The 18,833-nt window shown below is 50.1% G+C and overlaps 1 protein-coding gene across 1 annotated transcript in view; it reads left to right on the plus strand.

Annotated features, from left to right (window-relative positions):
• RAB43 (RAB43, member RAS oncogene family) overlaps positions 1–18,030 on the plus strand; it is a 35,582-nt gene extending 17,552 nt beyond the window's left edge. Inside the window, exons 2-3 of the mRNA XM_044252899.1 lie at positions 11,616–11,799; positions 14,007–18,030. Coding sequence (XP_044108834.1) covers positions 11,616–11,799; positions 14,007–14,257 — 435 coding nt within the window. The 3' untranslated portion in view covers positions 14,258–18,030. The remainder of the gene's footprint in view (positions 1–11,615; positions 11,800–14,006) is intronic.
• Positions 18,031–18,833: the final 803 nt, after the last annotated feature.

Consider the following 18,833-nt stretch of genomic DNA (forward strand, 5'->3'; position numbering starts at 1 on the left):
TGAGAGAGAAAGAGAGCACTAGTGGGAGGGGCAGAAGGAGAGGGACGGAATCCCAAGCAGACTCTGCACTGAGTGTGGGTGGACAGGGGGCTCGATCTCATGACCCTGAGATCATGACCTGAGCTGAAATCAAGACTCAGACACTTAATTGACCGAGCCATGCAACCACCCTGCTAGCGGCGCTTTTAAGCTAATGAGCAGACTTGATTTCCCACTGGGGCACATGGGAAGTCACTCCTTAGGGCCAAGCAGGCACAAATCCCTGGAAAGCAGCCTTAGCCTCACCATACCTCTTGTCCCCCTCTTGTTCCCTCTCACTGGCCTGACTACCAGGCTCTGCCTTCAGAAGGGGTTCCTTTATTGAGTACCTGGTCTGTGCCTGGTTGCTGGTGGCATAAAGGAGTAAGATGGGGTCTCTCCCCTCAAGAGCCCATTCTTGAGAGCAAGAGAGACTTACAAACCAAGAAGACAGTCTTAGGCCAGTCCCACTAAAAAAAAAAAACCTCTTTTTTGGTCGTTGCAGAATGGTCATTTGCAGCTTTGTTTTTAATTGGATTTGCTTTAGGCCGGATAAGCTTTTCTGTTGTCTTGCTGCATTTTATGTTCCTTGCCTGGCCCCCAAAGGCACCTCAGTTTGGGACACTTGAGTTAAATGTTGAGCATACTCTGCAGTGTGTGCTGTTACAGAGGAAAGAATACAGATGCTAGGGAGCAGGAGGGCAAGAAGTGAATTCTGCCCTGGGCGAGGCTTGGGCCTGTGTGTCAGGGAAAGTTCTCCTGACCAGGTGACTTTTGAACTAGGGTCTTGAAGGTTAGGTAGGAGTTCACGAAAGATCAAGATGAATGCAATCTCTCCTAGGAAAGGAAGATAAAGACAAGAATATGCCATCACGGGTTTAGGGACTTGGAGGGACAGTGTAAACAAGGAGTCATTGACTGTGGGGCTTAGAAGACAAAACAGGCCTCATCTCTTACCCTGAGATCATACTTCTCAGACTGAGGCAACAATCCATGGGCCCAAGTCCTTCCATCACCAGGGCAGAGGAAGGACCCAAACGAAACCCAGGACCTTACAGCTTGGAAATGCCCACAGAAGAGGGGAGCCACCCCTACCCCCACCCATTTGAAACCTACCTGACTGACCTCTGCAGCTCCCCTCTTCTATTGTAAATAAGTGTTCTAGGAGCCCTTCTCCATCCTAACTGTGCCGCACTCCTACCTTCCATGCCCGGCAGATGCTTCTGAACTTTACTGCAGACATCAGAAGCCCTGAAAATTTCCCCTGACGTCCAATGTAAGATAAGAAGGCCTGGCTTGGGGAAGGTAGGAGAGGCTGGTGGCGTGCCAGGTGGCAAGTGGGAGAGTTAGGGAGGGCCGACTTGGGTATAGCCCATAGTCCAAAGTCCCTGCCTATTTGTCAAGTGAGTGTGCTGGCCGAGGACTTCTGGTGGGTGAGGTGGCAGTTTCCACCTGGCAGATACTGTCATTGGTTTCAGGCTGATGTCAGATACTCAGTCTCGTTAAACTGCAGACACTGGATGGTTTGCTTTCCTAAGCCAAGGCCTGCAGCCCGAGCTGCTAGATGGAGACCCGGCAGAGCAGGGGGACAGGCTCTAAGGGCAAAAAGGGTACTCAACTGTTTAGCCTGTATTAATCAAGCAGTTTGAACATGCCAGGCACTATGCTGGGTACTGGGCATATGTGGAAAGCCAGCTAGTCAGGCCCTGCCATCGTGAAACTCTTATGAAAGAGAGCAGGCAACATTTCTTTCTTTATTTATTTGGCAGAGAGAAAAAGAGCCAGAGAGAGAACACAAGCAGGGGGAGTGGGAGACAGAGAAGCAGGCTTCCTGCTGAGCAGGGAGCCCGACATGGGGCTCAATCCCAGGACCCTGGGATCACAACCTGAGTGGAAGGCAGATGCTTAATGACTGAGCCACCCAGGCGGCCAAGGGCCGGCAACATTTAAAAAAGTGCATGTGTGTGAGGGCTGCACCAGGAGAAAAGTAAATCAGGATGAGGGGACAGGATGGGCTGCTCTTTTAAGAAAGGAGGATCACAAAAGACCTGTGAGTGCCCTTGGTGCTTGAAAGCAGGTGGAGTGAAGGGAGGCAGCCATCATGTGCTGATCTGGGAGTAGAACACTTCAGGAAGGGGACTGTTAAGGGTGGGGGTCTTTATAGAGAGACCCCTGAGGGCTCAGGGGACTGGCCAGGAGCAAATACAGCTGAAGAGAAGTTACGTGAAGGCAGATAAAGTCCAGGTTGTGCAGGTCCTAAATTTAGGCCTTTCCAGGGTGGAGCTCTGAGGAGCGACAAGATCCTACTTAAAACACTATTTTTTGGGGCTTCACCTAGGCTGCTATGTGGAGAGTGGACCGCAGCGTGGGCGGAAGCCTGGGGCAGGGTTGCGGCTGGCTGCAGTGGCGACTGTGGTGTGAGGCTCAGTGATAGCCGGTGTGGAGGGGAGGGAGCAGCAAAGTACTCGGTGCCCATGACTGCTGCTCACCCAGGCCCCTGCTGAGGACAGAAGGGGAGCAGGGAAGTAGGCAGACAGACAGATAGACAGATGGGCGTGGGCTTAACATGAGGCTCTGATGCCTTGGCCAGTCACGGCATGGTGGGAGCCTGCCCTTCTGCTACGTGCACTGGGCTGGTGGTCTCTGCCTGCAGGCTCCGATGGGGACCCAGCCTGCTGCCTCAGGACCCCACAGCATCCATGAGGTGGCTTCTGCTTCGGCTTCTGGGAAAAAGAGCCTGTGGCCGTCCTCACCTGTCTCTTGAGTAGCTAAGGCGGCTGATCGCACTCATTAAACTTTTCACCCAGACCCCCTTGGGACCCTGCCTAACGGGAAGCTTTGCTTGGCTGCTGGGAAAGTAGGCCCTCACCTGGCTTGGCTTCTTCCACCTGTTCTGGAACACAGAGGGCATCTGGGCCTGGAGACTGAGCTTCTTTTAGTGAACAGAGTAGGACCCTCGCTCTGCTCAGCACCCCAGGTGACACTTGATGAGCATCAGTCAGAGCGCCTCTCCTCTCAGCCTGCGTTCCCTCTGGAAAACAAGAGCCTGAGACACGGGCTTACGTGCAGCTCCTTTGTTCTGGGTACCAGAGAGAGTAAAACAGAGGAAGGAAATGCTACAAGGCTGCATCCTCAAGTTGGTCCCTCCCACGGGCAAGTAGGGCTTGATTTGGCCAGGCATGCCTTGTTCCCCGTTGGCCAAGGGTTGATCCGTAAAGGGGTAAGGCCTTCTTACTTCTGGGTCACAAATGGACAAATGCTTGGTGGTTTCCAGCAGGTCTTCCGGTTTGAAATTGGGGAGGCTCCAAGGTAGGGAGCGAAGTTCCTGAGGCCGTTATACTGTGTGGGCTGGTTGTTACCTGCAGTGGGCTGGAGTTCAGGGTGGGCTGCTAAGATATGTGAGGTGGGATAAAAGAGACCTCTAATACGTATTTTCCCGCTTCGACAGTCTCCAGTGGCTTCCCGTTGCCATAAAAATAAAATCCACCCTCGGGGCACCTGGGTGGCTCAGTGGGTTAAGCCGCTGCCTTCGGCTCAGGTCATGATCCCAGGGTCCTGGGATCGAGCCCCGCATCGGGCTCTCTGCTCACCCGGGAGCCTGCTTCCTTCTCTCTCTCTCTGCCTGCTTGTGATCTCTCTCTATCAAATAAATAAAAAAAAAAATCTAAAAAAATAAATAAATAAATAAATAAAAATAAAATAAAATAAAATCCACCCTCAACTTTGGCCTGTAAGATCCTGCATGTTCTGGCTTCAGCTGCCCCTGACTGCATCTCCTAACATGTGCCTGCTTCACTGCTGTCTGGCCACACTGCTCTTTCTGTATCTCCAACACGGCAAGCTTTGTCCTTCTGGACACTGTGACACTGTTCCCTCTGCCTGAACACTGTCCCCGTGCCTGGCTTTTCATCCTTAGGCTTCAGCTCGAGTGTCACCTTCTGGGACCACCCAGGTGGCCCCTGTCCCGGGCAGTCTCTCCCTATTATCTTTATTTTCTGCAGAGTGCTCATTATCCTTCTCTGCGATGATCCTATTTGCTTTCTTCTTGCTGTCTTCTTTTGCTAGGATGTGAACTCTGTTTTGTTTGCAGTCTCCCCAGCTCCTGGAACAAGGAGGGGCCCATGGCAGAAACGCAGTACATAGCAGACAAACAAGTCAATTGGCCCATGCACACAGCCAATATATTTTTCTTTGGGCATTTTATATATTCTACCTTGCATTAAAGCTCCTTTGCTTATATTTAAAACACTAGACAAAAATTGTAATAGCACAGTAAATATTGTTAAATGGATTTTTAAAAAAGACTATTTGATAGAGAGAAAGAGCACAAGCAGGGGGAGCGGCAGGCAGAGCAAGAGGTAGAAGCAGGCTCCCCGCTGAGTAGGGAGCCTGATGCAGGGGTTGATCCCAGGACCCCAGGATCATGACCTGAGCTGAAGACAGACACTTAACCGACTGAGCCACCCAGGTGCCCCTAAATGCATTTGTCTAGCACCTTCTCTGTCAGGTACCATGCACCCTGAATCTATCATTTGGCCCTTACTGTACTTTTTTTTTTTTTTTTGAAACCGATGAGAAACTCAATTAAGTTGTAGCTCAGAGACACCATGCTGGAAAGTGATGGGAGCTGGCTTATGCTCTCAGGCCTGTTGGACCCTGGAGCACTGACACTGTTCTTTTCCTTCCCTTTCTCTAATGTGGGAGAGTAGGATGAGAATATGACCAGTCATGGGAAGGACCTACTTTCCAGAAATATCTCCTCCATTGCTGCCCAGATTTCACCAATTGCTTGACCTAGATACCTTAATCTGGAGCTATTTTGTTGGTTTTTAATTTAGTTTTTATTTTTATCAGAGTTACACGTATGTGTGATTTAGAGTCATTAGGTTCAACAAGGCTTGTTACAAAAAGGTCTGTCTCCTGGTACCCCCACCTGCAGCCTGGTGGGGGAGCAGTAGGAGGGGAGGTAATCACCTCGGGTTCTTTTTCAGCTGATGGGATTTTTCTATTTCTTTTGCTTATATTGTGACCCACCCCCCCTTCCCCCAAGTTGAAGGCGTAGTTTGTTGACTTCTGACTTTGGAAGGTGATGGTTAACTAACTCTCAGTGCTGCCCCAGCCCCCACCACACACGTACACACTTTGCATCCTCCCAGTAGAGCTGTGTGGCAACAGTGATTAGATCATGATTACATTCCTTTCAGCTCTCTTCCCAGAATGTATTCTTAATTTGCTCACTTCTCCCTTCCTCCACTGTTACCTGTCACCCTGGTCCAGCCACTGTCTTTTACCCAGATTGTGGCCATTGCCTCCTAACTGGTCTATTTCTGTCTTTGAACTCTTTTGATCTCTTCTCAGTACAGCAACCAGAGAGATCCTGTTAAAAAGTAAGCCTGATTGGTTCAAAACCCCCATGGCTTCCCACTTTGACTCAGAGTGAAGTCCAGAGTTCTTACTGTGGTCTAGAAGGTGCTGTGTGATCTGGGCCCCTTGATATTTCTCTGTCATCCCTTATTATTCTTTCCCTTTGTACTCTGTTCCAAACACACCAATCTTCTTGCTTGCTTTGTCTCTGTCTCAGGGCCTTTGCACTTGCTCTACTCTATTCCTGGAATGCTTGTCTCCCAGACATCTGCATAGTTAGCTAACTTCCTCCACATATTTATTTATTTATTTATTTGAAGATTTAATTAATTTATTTGACAGAGAGAGACACAGCAAGAGAGGGAGAGGGAACACAAGGAGGGGGAGTGGGAGAGGGAGAAGCAGGCTTCCCACTGAGCAGGGAGCCCGACGAGGGGCTCAATCCCAGGGCTCTGGGATCATGACCTGAGCCAAAGACAGACACCTAATAACTGAGCCACCCAAGTGCCCCTATTTTTTTAAAAGAGAATTTCTTTAAAGTTTATTTTTTGGTAATCTCTACACCCAGCACAGGGCTCCATCTTACCACCCAGAGATCGAATGTTGCACATTCTCCTGACAGTGCCAGCCAGGCACCCCTGTATATATATATTTTTTTTAAGATTTTATTTTTAAGTAATTTCTACACCCAGCCTGGGGCTTGAACCTACGACCCCAAGGTCAAGACTCACACACCACCGACTGAGCCAACCAGGCACCCCTTTCCAGATCATTACCAATGATTATCTCAATGAGGCCTTCTGTGACTGTCCTGGCTAAATCTTCTTTCTTCACTGTGCTTTATTTCTTCTCCTGCTCATTTGTTCCACTCTTTTCACTATCTAGCATACTTATTATTTTTGTTATTTATTTTATAATAAGTATTTTAATTTATATTATATATGTAGGTATAAATATGTATGTTTTATAATAACTATAAATCCTTATTACTTACGATCTTACTTAGCATTTGTCTCCTGCACCAGACTATAAGCTTGAGGATAGGAATTTGCATCTCTTTTGTCAGCCCTGGTATCTCCACTCCAGTATCTGGAACACATAGTAGGTTTCTAGTAAGTTCTTACCGAAATGGGTGAATGAATACCTTATGATTAGTAAGTGCTGTTCACTGCTAAGCCATGTGGTGCACTGCCATTATTTTTCATTTACCATGGTCACCAGTTTTTCCTGGAAGTAGTAATCATGTTTGTTTTGCTTAGGTGTCTATGTATTTACCATTAATTCATCTCCCCAGTTAGGGGGGATCCTAATTGATACACCTTTCCTCCCTATCTGTCCAGTGTATTGTATACCTTGCCTCTCAGTGTATGGCCTTTTCTCAGATCCGTCTTCTGTTTTTGTTTTTGGTTTTTTTAAAAGATTTTATTTATTTATTTGAGAGAGAGAGAGAGAGAGAGACACCATGAGTGGGGGAAGGGGCAGAGGGAGAGGTAGAAAGAGAAGTAGACTCTCCACCGAGCGGGGAGCCTGACACAGCCCAATCCCAGGACGGGAGATCATGACCTAAGCCGAAGTCAGACACTTAACTGTCTGAATGTCGGTTATAAGCCTGATTGGTTCAAAACCCCAATGGCTCAGGCCCCTCTCAGTTCTGTCTTCTTGAAGAAATCTCTCAGAGCTTTCTTGATTTCTATTTTAGTTTTGCATGTGTGTGTTGGGGGTGGGGTGTGGGTGTGTGATTAGAGTAATAGTCTAAGAATTCAGCCATTTGAAATTTATCGAGACTTTTGAGGCCCAGCATATGTATGGTTTACCTTGTTGAATATTTAGATCCACTTGAAAAAAAATGTGTTGTTCTGCAGCATTGGGTTTAATGTTTTGGAAATGTCACTTTGAGCAATAGTGTTATTTAGATATTCTTTATCCACACTGATTTTTGGGGGGGGGGTAGTCTACCAACTGTATCAATTTCTGAGAAAGAGGTAATAAAATCTCCAACTACGAATGTGGATTTGTTTCTCCCTTTAGTTATGTCAGTTCTAACGTCATGAAATTTAAAACTCTACAGTTAGGTAGATACATATTTGGTATCATTATGTCTTTTCTGATAATTGCCTCTTACCATTACAAAATCCTCTTTATCTCTTGTAATTCTTTGTATGGAAGCCTATTTTCATATTCCTATAACTTGAGTCATACTTTCTTATGCTTATTTTTAACATGTACTTTGTGTGTGTGTGTGTGTGTGAGTTTTATTTTTTATTTATTTATTTTTTTGGGGGGGCTACCTATTTGTGTCCTTATATTTAAGGGAGATGGCATGTAGTCTTGCCTTTTTTCCAGTCTGACAAGCTGTGGCTTTTATTTGGAGTGTTTAGTCCATTTATATTTAATGTAATTACTGATCTCTTTGAGTTTAAATCTACCATTTGCTCCTCCTTTTCTCTTTCCCTCTTCTATTTCTTATTCCTTTATTCCTTTCCTCCTTCCTTTTGGTTTAGTTGATTTTTTTTTTTTTTTTTTTAAGAATACTACTGTATTTCCTCTATTGACCTTCCATTTCTCTTATTAGCTGATAGGACTAACTTACAAAGTCTCTTTAGAGTCAGTTTTGTATAACTTCATATGTTACAACTGACACTTAACACTTCTCATTTCTCACTTCACCTCACAAGTGTAGCTCACCTTGCAATAGTATGATTTCATTTATCTGCCACCCAAGCACCCCCATCGATTCATGACCTAATAGTCAATTCAGTTTGCTGTCCAAACACCTGAACCTGTGTAGCCTTGCTTTTATGTTTTGTTAGGGCAGATAGGTAGAAGTCCAAGGATGTTTCTCTAGCCTCTCTGTCTTGACGGAAGTCAGCCTCCAAACCTGAAACTAGTGTTGGTGCTTGGTTTTAGGCTTTGTTAGGGCAGGTATCTGGAGGCCTTAGTCTGGTCATGGTCTTCACTCATAGGTGACAGCCTTTCTGATGTCTCTGGTTACTATATGGGTTACTTTGATCAAGGTGCTAGGGAAGCCTCTTCATCATGACTGGATTAGAACCAGCATTCCCTTAGCACTGCTTAGCCTCTATCTCTGGTCTTTTCTCAATCTGGCAGGAGTCACTCTCTGGTAAAATTCTGGTAGTCCCACCGTGTGCTTGGATCCCTCAGGGAAGGACTCACCAAAGAGTCCCACACCACACCCAGACTTTTCGGCTTTCCCACTCCTGCTTCGCTCTTCATTCCAGTCCCATCAGCTGCTCCCGAATCTGTTTGCCTCCTGGCCACGTGGGACTAGCCTGCTTTGCTTGGATTCTAGCCCACTGTCTGGCAGTCAGGAAGCCATCCCCGGGTAGAGAGTCATGGTGATGGGAGACGCAGCTTAGAAGTTTTACGTCTTTCAGGATTATTGTCTCCTGCTGCTTGTTGTTTACATTTTGAAAACAGCAACCTCCCATATTTTTCTCAGTCTAGTGGTTGTTTGTGGAGGAGGGCTCAGCTGCCAGTAATTACTCTGCCAGTGCTGAGTGCTGTGCCTGGAGCCTGGTGGCCTGCTGCAGACGGGTTGATGTCCAGGCTCGCTGCTCGGCTCTTGTCTTGGGATCTCCCTCAACCACCATCCTGGGGTTCCCCATGCCTCTCCTTTGAGTTGAATTCTCTGTTTTGGGGAATCCCACATCTTCTTTTTTTCAGTTGATTTCTTTAGTTAGAGGAACTGTCAGTGGCTTCCTGAGAAAGTGTGGCAGGAAGATAAATTTTTTGAGGCCCCTATATCTGAAAATGTGTTTAGTAAACCATTACACTTGACTGATGATTAATTGGGTAGTGAATTCTAGGTTGGAAATCATTTTCTCTCCTAATTTGAGGCATTTTTTTCATTGAGTATCTAATGCCATGTGGATTTTATCAAACTTTAATGTTAAAACCTGTTTTTTTCTTTCTTTCTTTATTTTTTTAAAGATTTTATTTATTTATTTGACAGACAGAGATCACAAGTAGGCAGAGAGAGAGAGGGAAGCAGGCTCCCCGCTGAGCAGAGAGCCCGATGTGGGACTCGATCCCAGGACCCTGAGATCATGACCCGAGCCGAAGGCAGTGGCTCAACCCACTGAGCCACCCAGGTGCCCCAAAACCTGTTTTTTTCTTATTCTTTTCCTCTCTGGAAGCTTTTAGGACCTTTGCCCCCTTCCCCACTGTTGTGGAATTCCCATATGGTGTGTTTTGTGAGGTTTGTTTTCCTCCATTGTGTGGGTGCTTTGTGGGCTCTTCCAACCCAGAGGAAGTTTTCTCGAAGTTTCTCTTTGATTTCCTCCGTTTGATTTTACCATTCTTTTCTTTTGAAATGCTTACCATTCCCATATTGGACCTCCTAGGCTGGCTCTACAATTTTTTTCCCCTCTCTGTTCCATCTCTTTGTATTACTTTATTTTGGCGGGATTTCTTCAACTTTATGTTCCAACTCTTAGGTTGCATTTTCCATTGATGTTCTATTTTTAATTATCAAAGCTCTTTTTTTTTTTTTTTTTAAAGATTGTATCTTTAAGTAATCTCTACATCCCTATGGGACTTGAACCCACAACCTAAGATCAAGAGTTGCATGCTCTTCAAACTGAGCCAGCCAGGTGCCCCTCTGTTTCTTTTTCTGAATACTCCCTCAACTGTTTTGTTGTTGTTGTTGTTTTTAAGAAATAGTATTCTGTTATTATTTTACGATCTTTTCCTATCTCTAAAAATACTGATGTTTGTCTTTGGTAAACAAAACTTGGCCTCTGTGTAGTTTTTATTTGGTCCAAGTCACTTTTCTTCTGTGTTTGTTTGGCCTCTCTTACATGCTTTCCTCTGGGGTGTGGAGATGAGTTTCTTGGTCATCTGGATTCCAGGTTTCACCCCATGCGTGAGCTAGCAGACACCTGGTTTCCTTGGAGCCTTTTATAGTTGAGGAATAAATAGGAGCTCTCAGGACTGGAGGGTTCCACTGGGCATGTTGTGGCCCAGAGTTTGTTAACTCTTAAACTTCTGTCGGTGGCGCCTAGGGAAGAGGCAGTCCCCTCCACAGCCCTGGCCTCAGGAACTGTCTGAGGCCTCTGGTTTTTTCCCTATCCTAGACAGATGAGGAGGTCTCCCACACCTTGTGAACTAGATAAAGAGGCCCCTACAGTGCCTGTGCCTGTGAAGGAGGATGGATGGACCCACAGCTCGGTGGAGATCAAAGGCTCGTGTTCACCTTCAGAGAGCCCCAAGAACCTGTGATTTGTGGAGCAGAGAAGACAAACCCTGAGCACCCAAGGCCCCTGGCATCTGCCCACTCTGATGGCCCCCAAAAGCCCATCTCTTCCAGGCACAGAGCTGATCTCCACCCAGCCCGGGCACAGTGGAGGTCCAGGTCTGCTCCACTTGCATCCCCTGCCCCTACCCTATTTGGCATCTGTCATGCCAGGCTACTGCTTCTGCAGAAACCAGGGGAGCTCCTACTATGGGCACCTCTCCCCCATGGCCAGTGTCCAGGAGGGCTTGGCAATGGGCACCAATGGATGTTTGCTAAGTGAAGACATGGCAAGGAAAGACCCTAAGTTTCTTGCCTTTGGCCAAGCTGGGCCAGCTGGTGTTCAAGACCCAGTGGGAGGACACTATCCACTGCTTCCCCCTGCGCCCTCACTGCCACAGCCCAGGCCCCCTCAACCACCAGGTTGTGAGCCATCTTCATGGGCATCACTGAGGCAGAAGTAGAGAACCCTAATGCTGGAGGAACTTTCCACACGGCTGGGGATAGTGGTGCATTTACAGGCTCAGAGAGGAGAAGGCACAGGATATGCACACTCAGCCAGCATCATAGCCCACCTGGAAGGAGCCATGAGCTGATGGAGCTCCTCAGGTTCATTGTTCCCAGTAGTGAGCCCGGTGTATAGGGGAGAAAGGCACACAGAGGACCCTGGGTTATATGTACTTCCTACTGCAGTGCAGAATGTCCCCTTACTACCTCTCCCTGGGGACTCTAGAGAGCAGAGATGAGGGCTCCCCACCTTCCCCCTGCGTCCTTCTGTCCCCCCAAAGTTGGGCCACTGGGTTGTTATCCTAAGGGCTCAGAAGTCCCTTCTCTCTCTGTCCACCTTCTAGCCCCTCTTGCGTGATTCCTGCCAAGGTGTGGGTCCAGCGCTTTGGGCATGGGTCTGTAGGAATTGCCCTCCCTATCCCCTGCGCGTGGTCACACCACCAGGTTCACGGGACGCCCCCTGTTTCTTTAGCTGCAGATCTGGGACACAGCTGGCCAGGAGCGATTCCGCACCATCACCCAGAGCTACTACCGCAGTGCCAACGGGGCCATCCTTGCTTACGACATTACCAAGAGGAGCTCCTTTCTGTCAGTGCCTCACTGGATCGAGGATGTGAGGAAGTATGCAGGCTCGAACATCGTGCAGCTGCTGATTGGTGAGCTGGGGCGGGGAACAGGCAGGTGCAGGAGGGTTCCTCAGGACCGCGGATCTTGTCTCTCTGTCTGTCCTCATCTCTTTCTCCTTTTTAAATAAAGAGCACGTGGAGCACAGAGAGAGGCTGAACTCGGCCAGGCAGGAAGGAAGCCAGAACTTGAACAGTGATCTTCCAAATTCTCATGCTGCCTATCACTTACATAAGTTATATTCAAAATCGGAATTGGAGGAAGACAGGGAGCTAATGTCGGCTTTGCAGTTACCATGTATCTCCACGGTGGGTAACACTGGTTAAAGCTTCACTGGTGTCATTGGATTTAGTTCCTGTAACCCCGGCAACTCCTTGTTTGTCAGGGGCTGGAGCTGAGGCTCAGAAAGGTGAAGTAATTTATTCCAGTCCATGCAGCCTGTGAGCTCATGAATAGTCAGCCTGAGCTCTGCCAATCATCATTCGGTGACTGAGCTCTGCCAATCATCATTCAGTCACACTGCACTGCAGAGCAAGGCTTCTCAACCATCTCTGTGCTTCCTGATCACTTTGCAGTTTGTGAAACCATGGATGCCAGGCCCTTGAATGTGCATTTCTCATAGGTTTCCAGGTGGTGCCATGTTTGTGCCCGAGGGACCCCACTTTGAGAACCACTATTGCTCTTACTGCCATTTTCCCTTTCCCTCCTAAATCACCTTCCCAGACCTGAGCCCAAGAAGCTTTGGACCATTTGTGTGGTCCCTGGGATTCTCATTCCAGCTGTCAGGCTGATTTCTTCCAAGATGAGGTTGTTCAGATGGGGCCTCACCATCACTCCATCTGGGGAAAGGGTGGTGCTTGGTTCTACTTAGCCTGCCTGGCCTGGGATGGGGGAGCGCTTGGCCGAGCTGGACTCCCCAGGCCAGAGTGGAGTTCTCCTTACCTGGCCTTACACTTCCCTTTTATCCAGAACACTTAAAGTAAAACATCCTGTCCTAGAGGTGTTTTATACAAATACAAAAAATAGAATAGTGCAGTGAACCCCGAATACCCAACCCCTGGCTTCAGCTCTGCGCAACTCCATGGCCAGTTTCTCCTTTACCCTTGTCTCTTCCCCTCCCTTGTCTTGCTTTGGGGCGAATCCCAGCACCGTTAACTATTGCACCTGTAAATATTCCAGCATGAATCGATATAAGATACAAACACTTAAAAAGTACCTGACAACAATCCCATTTTCACATCTGAGAAATATTGATATTTTCATAATACAATCCAGTAGCTGATCAGCGTTCAGATTTACTATTGCTCCTAAATATCACGTGTACTTTTTTTTTTTTTTTTTTCAGTTTATTGAAAGCAGGATCCAGATAAGCTCCCCACACTGAAATCGGTTACTGCATCATTTCAGGCTACGAAAAAAAGTTTAGATCTTTCTAGATGGTTTTCTGTGTTTGTTTGTTTGTTTGGTACTCCCCATATAGTCACATTACAAAAGTCAACCATTTAGAGATGTGAAAGAATTCTTCTAGAAATTGGGTCAAGGAGCAGTTGACCAGATTTTGGGGAACATAATGAAATGTCTGATAACTTGTAGGAGAAGCCAGTGGTGTGCAGAAAAGCAAAATAATCGAAAACCACGATCTTACAGTGAATGAGAGAGTTCCAAAGGAAAATAGGAGAGAATAGATGATAAGCATAACAAAATGTTAGCAAAGAACAGACCTGGCAATGCTTGATCTCCTTGTAAACGCGGCCACATAGGGTGTGCCTGGCGAGTGCCAGCTGTTTTCCTGCTCCTTGTACCCCTCCCTCGCTGAAGGTGGCATCAGAGATGGAGAAACCGACTCTCAGGAATGGAGTGACTTACCTGAGGGTCACACAGCTAGGGAGGGGGAGCCGAAGTTCCTCGCAGCTCTGAAGTACCACGTTCTGTGCACCAAACTCTCCTGCTCCTACTTGTTAAGAGGAAGCAATAAAGTACATGCCTCCGGCAAAAAGAAAAAGGAGAGAAGAAAAAAAAAATGAGGGATGGAAGGTTAAAATAAGCGCTTTAAAATTTAACAAGGTCTTTTTTGTTTGTTTGTTTTCTTAAAAAAAAAAAAAGAGATGGTCACACAAAACGATATTCGTTGGTGGTGGACAGGGCCACAGGGGTCTCTCAGCTTGGCCCTGCCAGGGAGGGGACAGGGCTTGCTGGCACCTGTGGGCCTCACCTAGCCGCTCCCGGCCTTTCCCTGCAGGGAACAAGTCGGACCTGGGCGAGCTCCGGGAGGTCCCGCTGGCCGAGGCGCAGAGCCTGGCAGAGCACTACGACATCCTGTGTGCCATCGAGACGTCCGCCAAGGACTCGAGCAACGTGGAGGAGGCCTTCGTGAGGGTGGCCACGGAGCTGGTCGTCAGGCACGGCGGCCCTCTGCTCAGCGAGAAGGGCACCGACCACATCCAGCTGGACAGCAAGGACGTCGGGGAGAGCTGGGGCTGTGGCTGCTGACCGGGGGACAGGGCAGGCAGGCAGGGCCCTCCCCACCTCCTCTCTCTTTCTTTCTCTCTCTCTCTCTCTCTCTCTCTCTCTGGCCTGCCGGGCCCCCCTCCAGAGCTGGCCCTCCATGGCGCCAGTGATTCTAGAGCAGCCAGATAAAGTCCTGGAATGATCCATTCCGTGGCCTGGGTACTTGATGGGAAGGCTACCTTCGAGGAAGGAAGAAGCGGGTGCCTTGTGAGGTAGACCTGGCATCATACCAGGTATCAGGTGTGGGGCCCATTCTACCAGCCAGGGGCTGTCCCCTCTGCGTCCTTCACAGTCCAAGACTGGCTCCAGGCCTGCCGGGATGGACCACCATAGGAGAAGGGGCCAGGACGTGCCTCCCCTGCTCAGCACCGACTGGTTCTGACCATTCCACTCCTTGCATCTTGCTGCGGCTATGGCGGCAGGTGGCTGCCTCCAGGGATGCAGCTGGTGCATTGGGTTCTTTGGAGTCATTCCAGGGCCTCTGTGCATGAGCCTCAGAGCACGAGAAAAACCGGGCCGACAGACTTGGTTCCTGAGCCCCAGGGAAGCCCTAGCTCTTTCTGGGCAAGGAACCTTCTTCCTTTCTTCACTGCCAGCTCTAAGCTCAGAGATAGCTTGGGGTTTGGCTTGCTGCCTTAGCAAGACCTCTCAAGTTTTCTCGTTTTCCATGTAGCTTCTTGTTTGCATCGGCATGAGCATGGGGTCAGGGCCCGCAGCCAAGCAGGGACTGTCTGCTGACTTGGGGCCCGAAGTTTTGCCTCTCAGGTTGCAAAACCAGCTGATTCTTCAGCACTGACTCTCAGAACTTGGGGGGTTGGGGGAAAAAGGTAGGAATGTGGACATTTAAGGGAAAAGGCTGAGGCTAAGGTCTGAGAGGGATCCTCGGGGTGCCTAGTCTGACCTGTGCAGAAGCCCTTCCTGCCACCCGTGCAGCCGTAGAGTGACAGCTCGCCCACTGCTCCCAGTCTAATTTGTGGTTTCCGGGACGAAGAAGGCAAGGCCCTGGCAGTTCTGGGTCTGGCCATGTCCTCCTCCTGGGGCTCTGGGAAGCACACCAGCCTCTGGGGGTAGTTCAGAGGATCACAGAGACTGAGCTGGGGGAGGCAGGTGATCTTCCCGTACCACCCAGGCCCTCCGTGTCAGCCCGGTTTAGTCCCTTAGGTACCCCTCTGTATGGAGCCCCAGGAAGGACACTGCCATCAGAGCCATTTGGCATATCACAAGCCCACATCGTGGATGTGGAGCCCAGGCAGCGCCCTGGGCCCAGCCCCGGCCCTCCAATGGTGGGCCACAGGTCTCCAACTGACTTCCCTTGCTTTCCACTTCCCATCCTTTGGCCTGCGTCACCCCCTCTCGCAGGCAGGTTTGACTGCAGAGCCAGAAGCCAGATCTTCTGCAGCAGCCAGACCCACAGCAGTCTGGTGAAGTAGGGTCGGGCATGGAAGGCTTCCCTGGCTGAGACCAAGACAAGCAGGGCTGGTGACTCCCTTTCAGGCAGGGAGGCAGGCCTGGGATTGGCTGAGCCTGGTTCTGGAGAGGAAGGATGTGGTCTGGTTGGACCAGGAGCTGCTGAGCAGGGGCCTGCACTGAGGGGAACCAGCTCACTGGTAGCCGGGTGGGGTGGCACCTGAGAGTAAGAAGGCCACCTGGCTTCCTTCTTCAGTGGCCTTGCCAGTGGGATGGGGTGAGTGGGGCCTGGAGCCCAGCTGCTGGCAGGAAGAACTGGTGTCTGCCAGGCCCCTTCACCGCAGTGCCTGGGCTCTACCCTGCAAAGTAGAATGTGTTTGTGACTAATGCACATTCAGGCCAAGGGCAGAGGTCTTCCGCCCTATGACCTCTTCTGGGGGGTGATGTTTGTGCAGGCTGGAAGAGAAATCTCAGGAAGTCTGACCTTGCAGAGACCTGCTGCTTTGGGGGGGGGTGGCGAGGGTGCAGGGGGCCTTGGAGTGCAGGCCTGGGCCTACCCCCATGATTGACTTGCAGCCTCAGTTCCTGCTGAGCCCAGATACGGACCCTGCCCCTTGTTACCTGCTGTCTCTGTGCCTCAGGGTTGGATTGCTAGGGAACAGGGAGGCCCTCCCTTCCATTCCACCTCCTTCACAGGGATGCCCTTGGGAGGCACAGCAACAGGTAGCTGGCTGGTGACAGGGGCTTGGACTATGAACCATCCTCCTGCTCCAGACCGAAACCTTGGGGTTAGAGGCCGAAACCTTGCAGGGGCTTGGTCGAGAAGGGAAGAGAGCAGCCGGCCCAGCTAGGACCAGGGAGGTTTCTGCCTGCTGGCAGCTTTTAGCTCACCTAGCAACACTGAAAACACTTCCCTTTCCTGCCTTTCTCAGTCCCAGGGTGTCTTGCCACCACAGCCTCCAGGGGTTTAGCTTAGAAATCCAGGGGTTGTCTTAGGTTCCTCACTCTCTCCCTACCCTAGCACAGTGCTAGGATCCCACTTTCACTCTGCCCCCCGCCCCTGCTCTGGACAGGCCCCGGCCTCCCCAGCACACCTCATGGACCTCCTGGGCCCCTGGGCTTCTAGCTTGGGCAGCCCGAGGCACCCTCCTCCTGCAGTCAGTGTGGCAGTAGTAAAAGGTCATACTGATGCTGTCCCCTCACCTTTTGGGGTACCAGGGACCCTCGGGATACGGTCCAGGCTCTGGATGTCCATGGCCTCCACAGCTCTGCCCTGGCTTCTCCCTAGCATCCTGTCCCCCAGGAGCACCCTCTGTCCAGGCCGCCCCTTCCCACCCACTCTCACCCACTCACCCAGCCTTTATTTGTGTCGTTTAGAGTCCCACAAATGACCCACTTGGACACCTCTGAGAACTGGCCCCACGCCAAGCTGGTCCCTTGCTCACAGTATCCCTTGGCAAAGATTTGAGTTCTTTGTCACTCTGCCTCAGCGGGAACCATTTCCTACAGGCTCAAATAGACCATTTACAAGCTTCAGGCCCAGATACAAACGTTCATGCTCAGGGCCCGACGCTGGTGTGGCCTTGACTGCACACCGGCTGGGCTGCCTGCCTGAAGGGCCCTGTTGGCCAGAGGCCTCACCGTCTCCTGGGTCTCCATTTTTTGTCACATGGGGACCCGGACTTGGGTAGGAGAAAGTGGGGAAGTGTTGAGAAATAATACAACCCACCTCGGTTTCCTCCCGCAGCAGGCCTGGGCCTTCTGGGGCCAGAGAGCTTCAGCTCTTCCTCTGTTTATAAATTACCCAAGAGCAGGAACAGGTCAGGGCAGGGGGTAGGGTGTGGAAGAGGAGGCAGGGGACAGAGGGCGTGGAAGTGCCCTGGCAGCCAGCAGGCCCGGGGAGAGCACCCTCTGTGGGGGTGCAGCCAGTGCGACACAGGCTGAAGAGCAAGAAGACAAGGGACACGGATCATGATTACCGAACCGGAGAGGTGGGGCCCTGTCCTTCCAGAAGACGGGTTCGAGGACATCAGGCCCCAGAAGGCACGGAGCTGGAGGAAGCTCCTAATTCATATTGAATTCAGTTACTCTTTCCCAGGAGGGCTGCCAGGGCTGGGGCCTCGGACCCTCCGCACCCCGCTGGCCTGGACCTTTGGGCCGTGGGGAGGGCCTCCACTAAGCCCAAGGATGCTGTTTGCATTGGGGGGGATTTTTCACATTTCCTATTTATGATACATAAATCTTTATAGCAAATCTATTTTTTTTGAAACATGGAAAAGTTGCCTTTATGGAAACGGCAGAGCCAGAATGTACACATTCCTAAACCATTAAACAGATTTCTGCAAAGAGCCGATGGTGCCCAAGACTGGTTCTGTCCACCACTGAGCCTAGAGCTGGCCCAGGTGGCCATGTCTCCACAGATGGTTCCACTGGCCCAGCGGGCTTCCCTACTAGTCTCCAGGCTCAGAGTGACACGGGTGGGGTGGGGTGGGCCTACACACTGCCTACAGGCCTTCTGTTGTCCTGTACTTCTCTGCCCCAGACCCACATGGGATCCTTTAGCAGAGAAGCAGTGAGTGCCTAAAGGGCAGGAAGGAGCTTGGGTTGATGTAACTGTGTGACCTTGGGCAAGTTACTGCACTTCTCTGGGCCTCAGGTGCCTTCAGCTGGGTTTGAGCTGCGGAGGCAGATTGAGGCGTATGATTGAGCGATAACCAGGGGCACCAGGCCTGGGATCTCTGATCCACAACCCTGTGGGAAGGTGTTACTATCCTTGTTCTTTGCAGATGAGCCAACCGGCTCAGGGGTTGGGAGTTCCTTGCCCTGGCATTGAAGCCAGAACAAGTCAGAACTTTAATTCCTAGTCAGCAGAGCCCCCTCGAGGGCTGGTCCTGCTCACTGTTATGTTCCCAGGGCAGAGAATGGTTTCAGGCACATAGTAGGGAGTGGTGCCTCACTGGGACTCTTGGCACCAGGAAGTCCATGAACTCATAGCCCACCCGGGTACTCTGGGGTCTGTTCCCGGTCATTCTCAGAAGGGTGCCTCTGCTGACATGGGGGCCAGATAAAGATTGCATGGCACGGCTGCTCACTGTGGCTGGGTCCTACTGTACTTGGTCTCTACTCGGTCTGCCACGCCTCGCTCTATGAC

Source organism: Neovison vison, chromosome 6 (assembly GCF_020171115.1).
Source record: "Neovison vison isolate M4711 chromosome 6, ASM_NN_V1, whole genome shotgun sequence".
Classification (NCBI taxonomy): Eukaryota; Metazoa; Chordata; class Mammalia; order Carnivora; family Mustelidae; genus Neogale; species Neogale vison.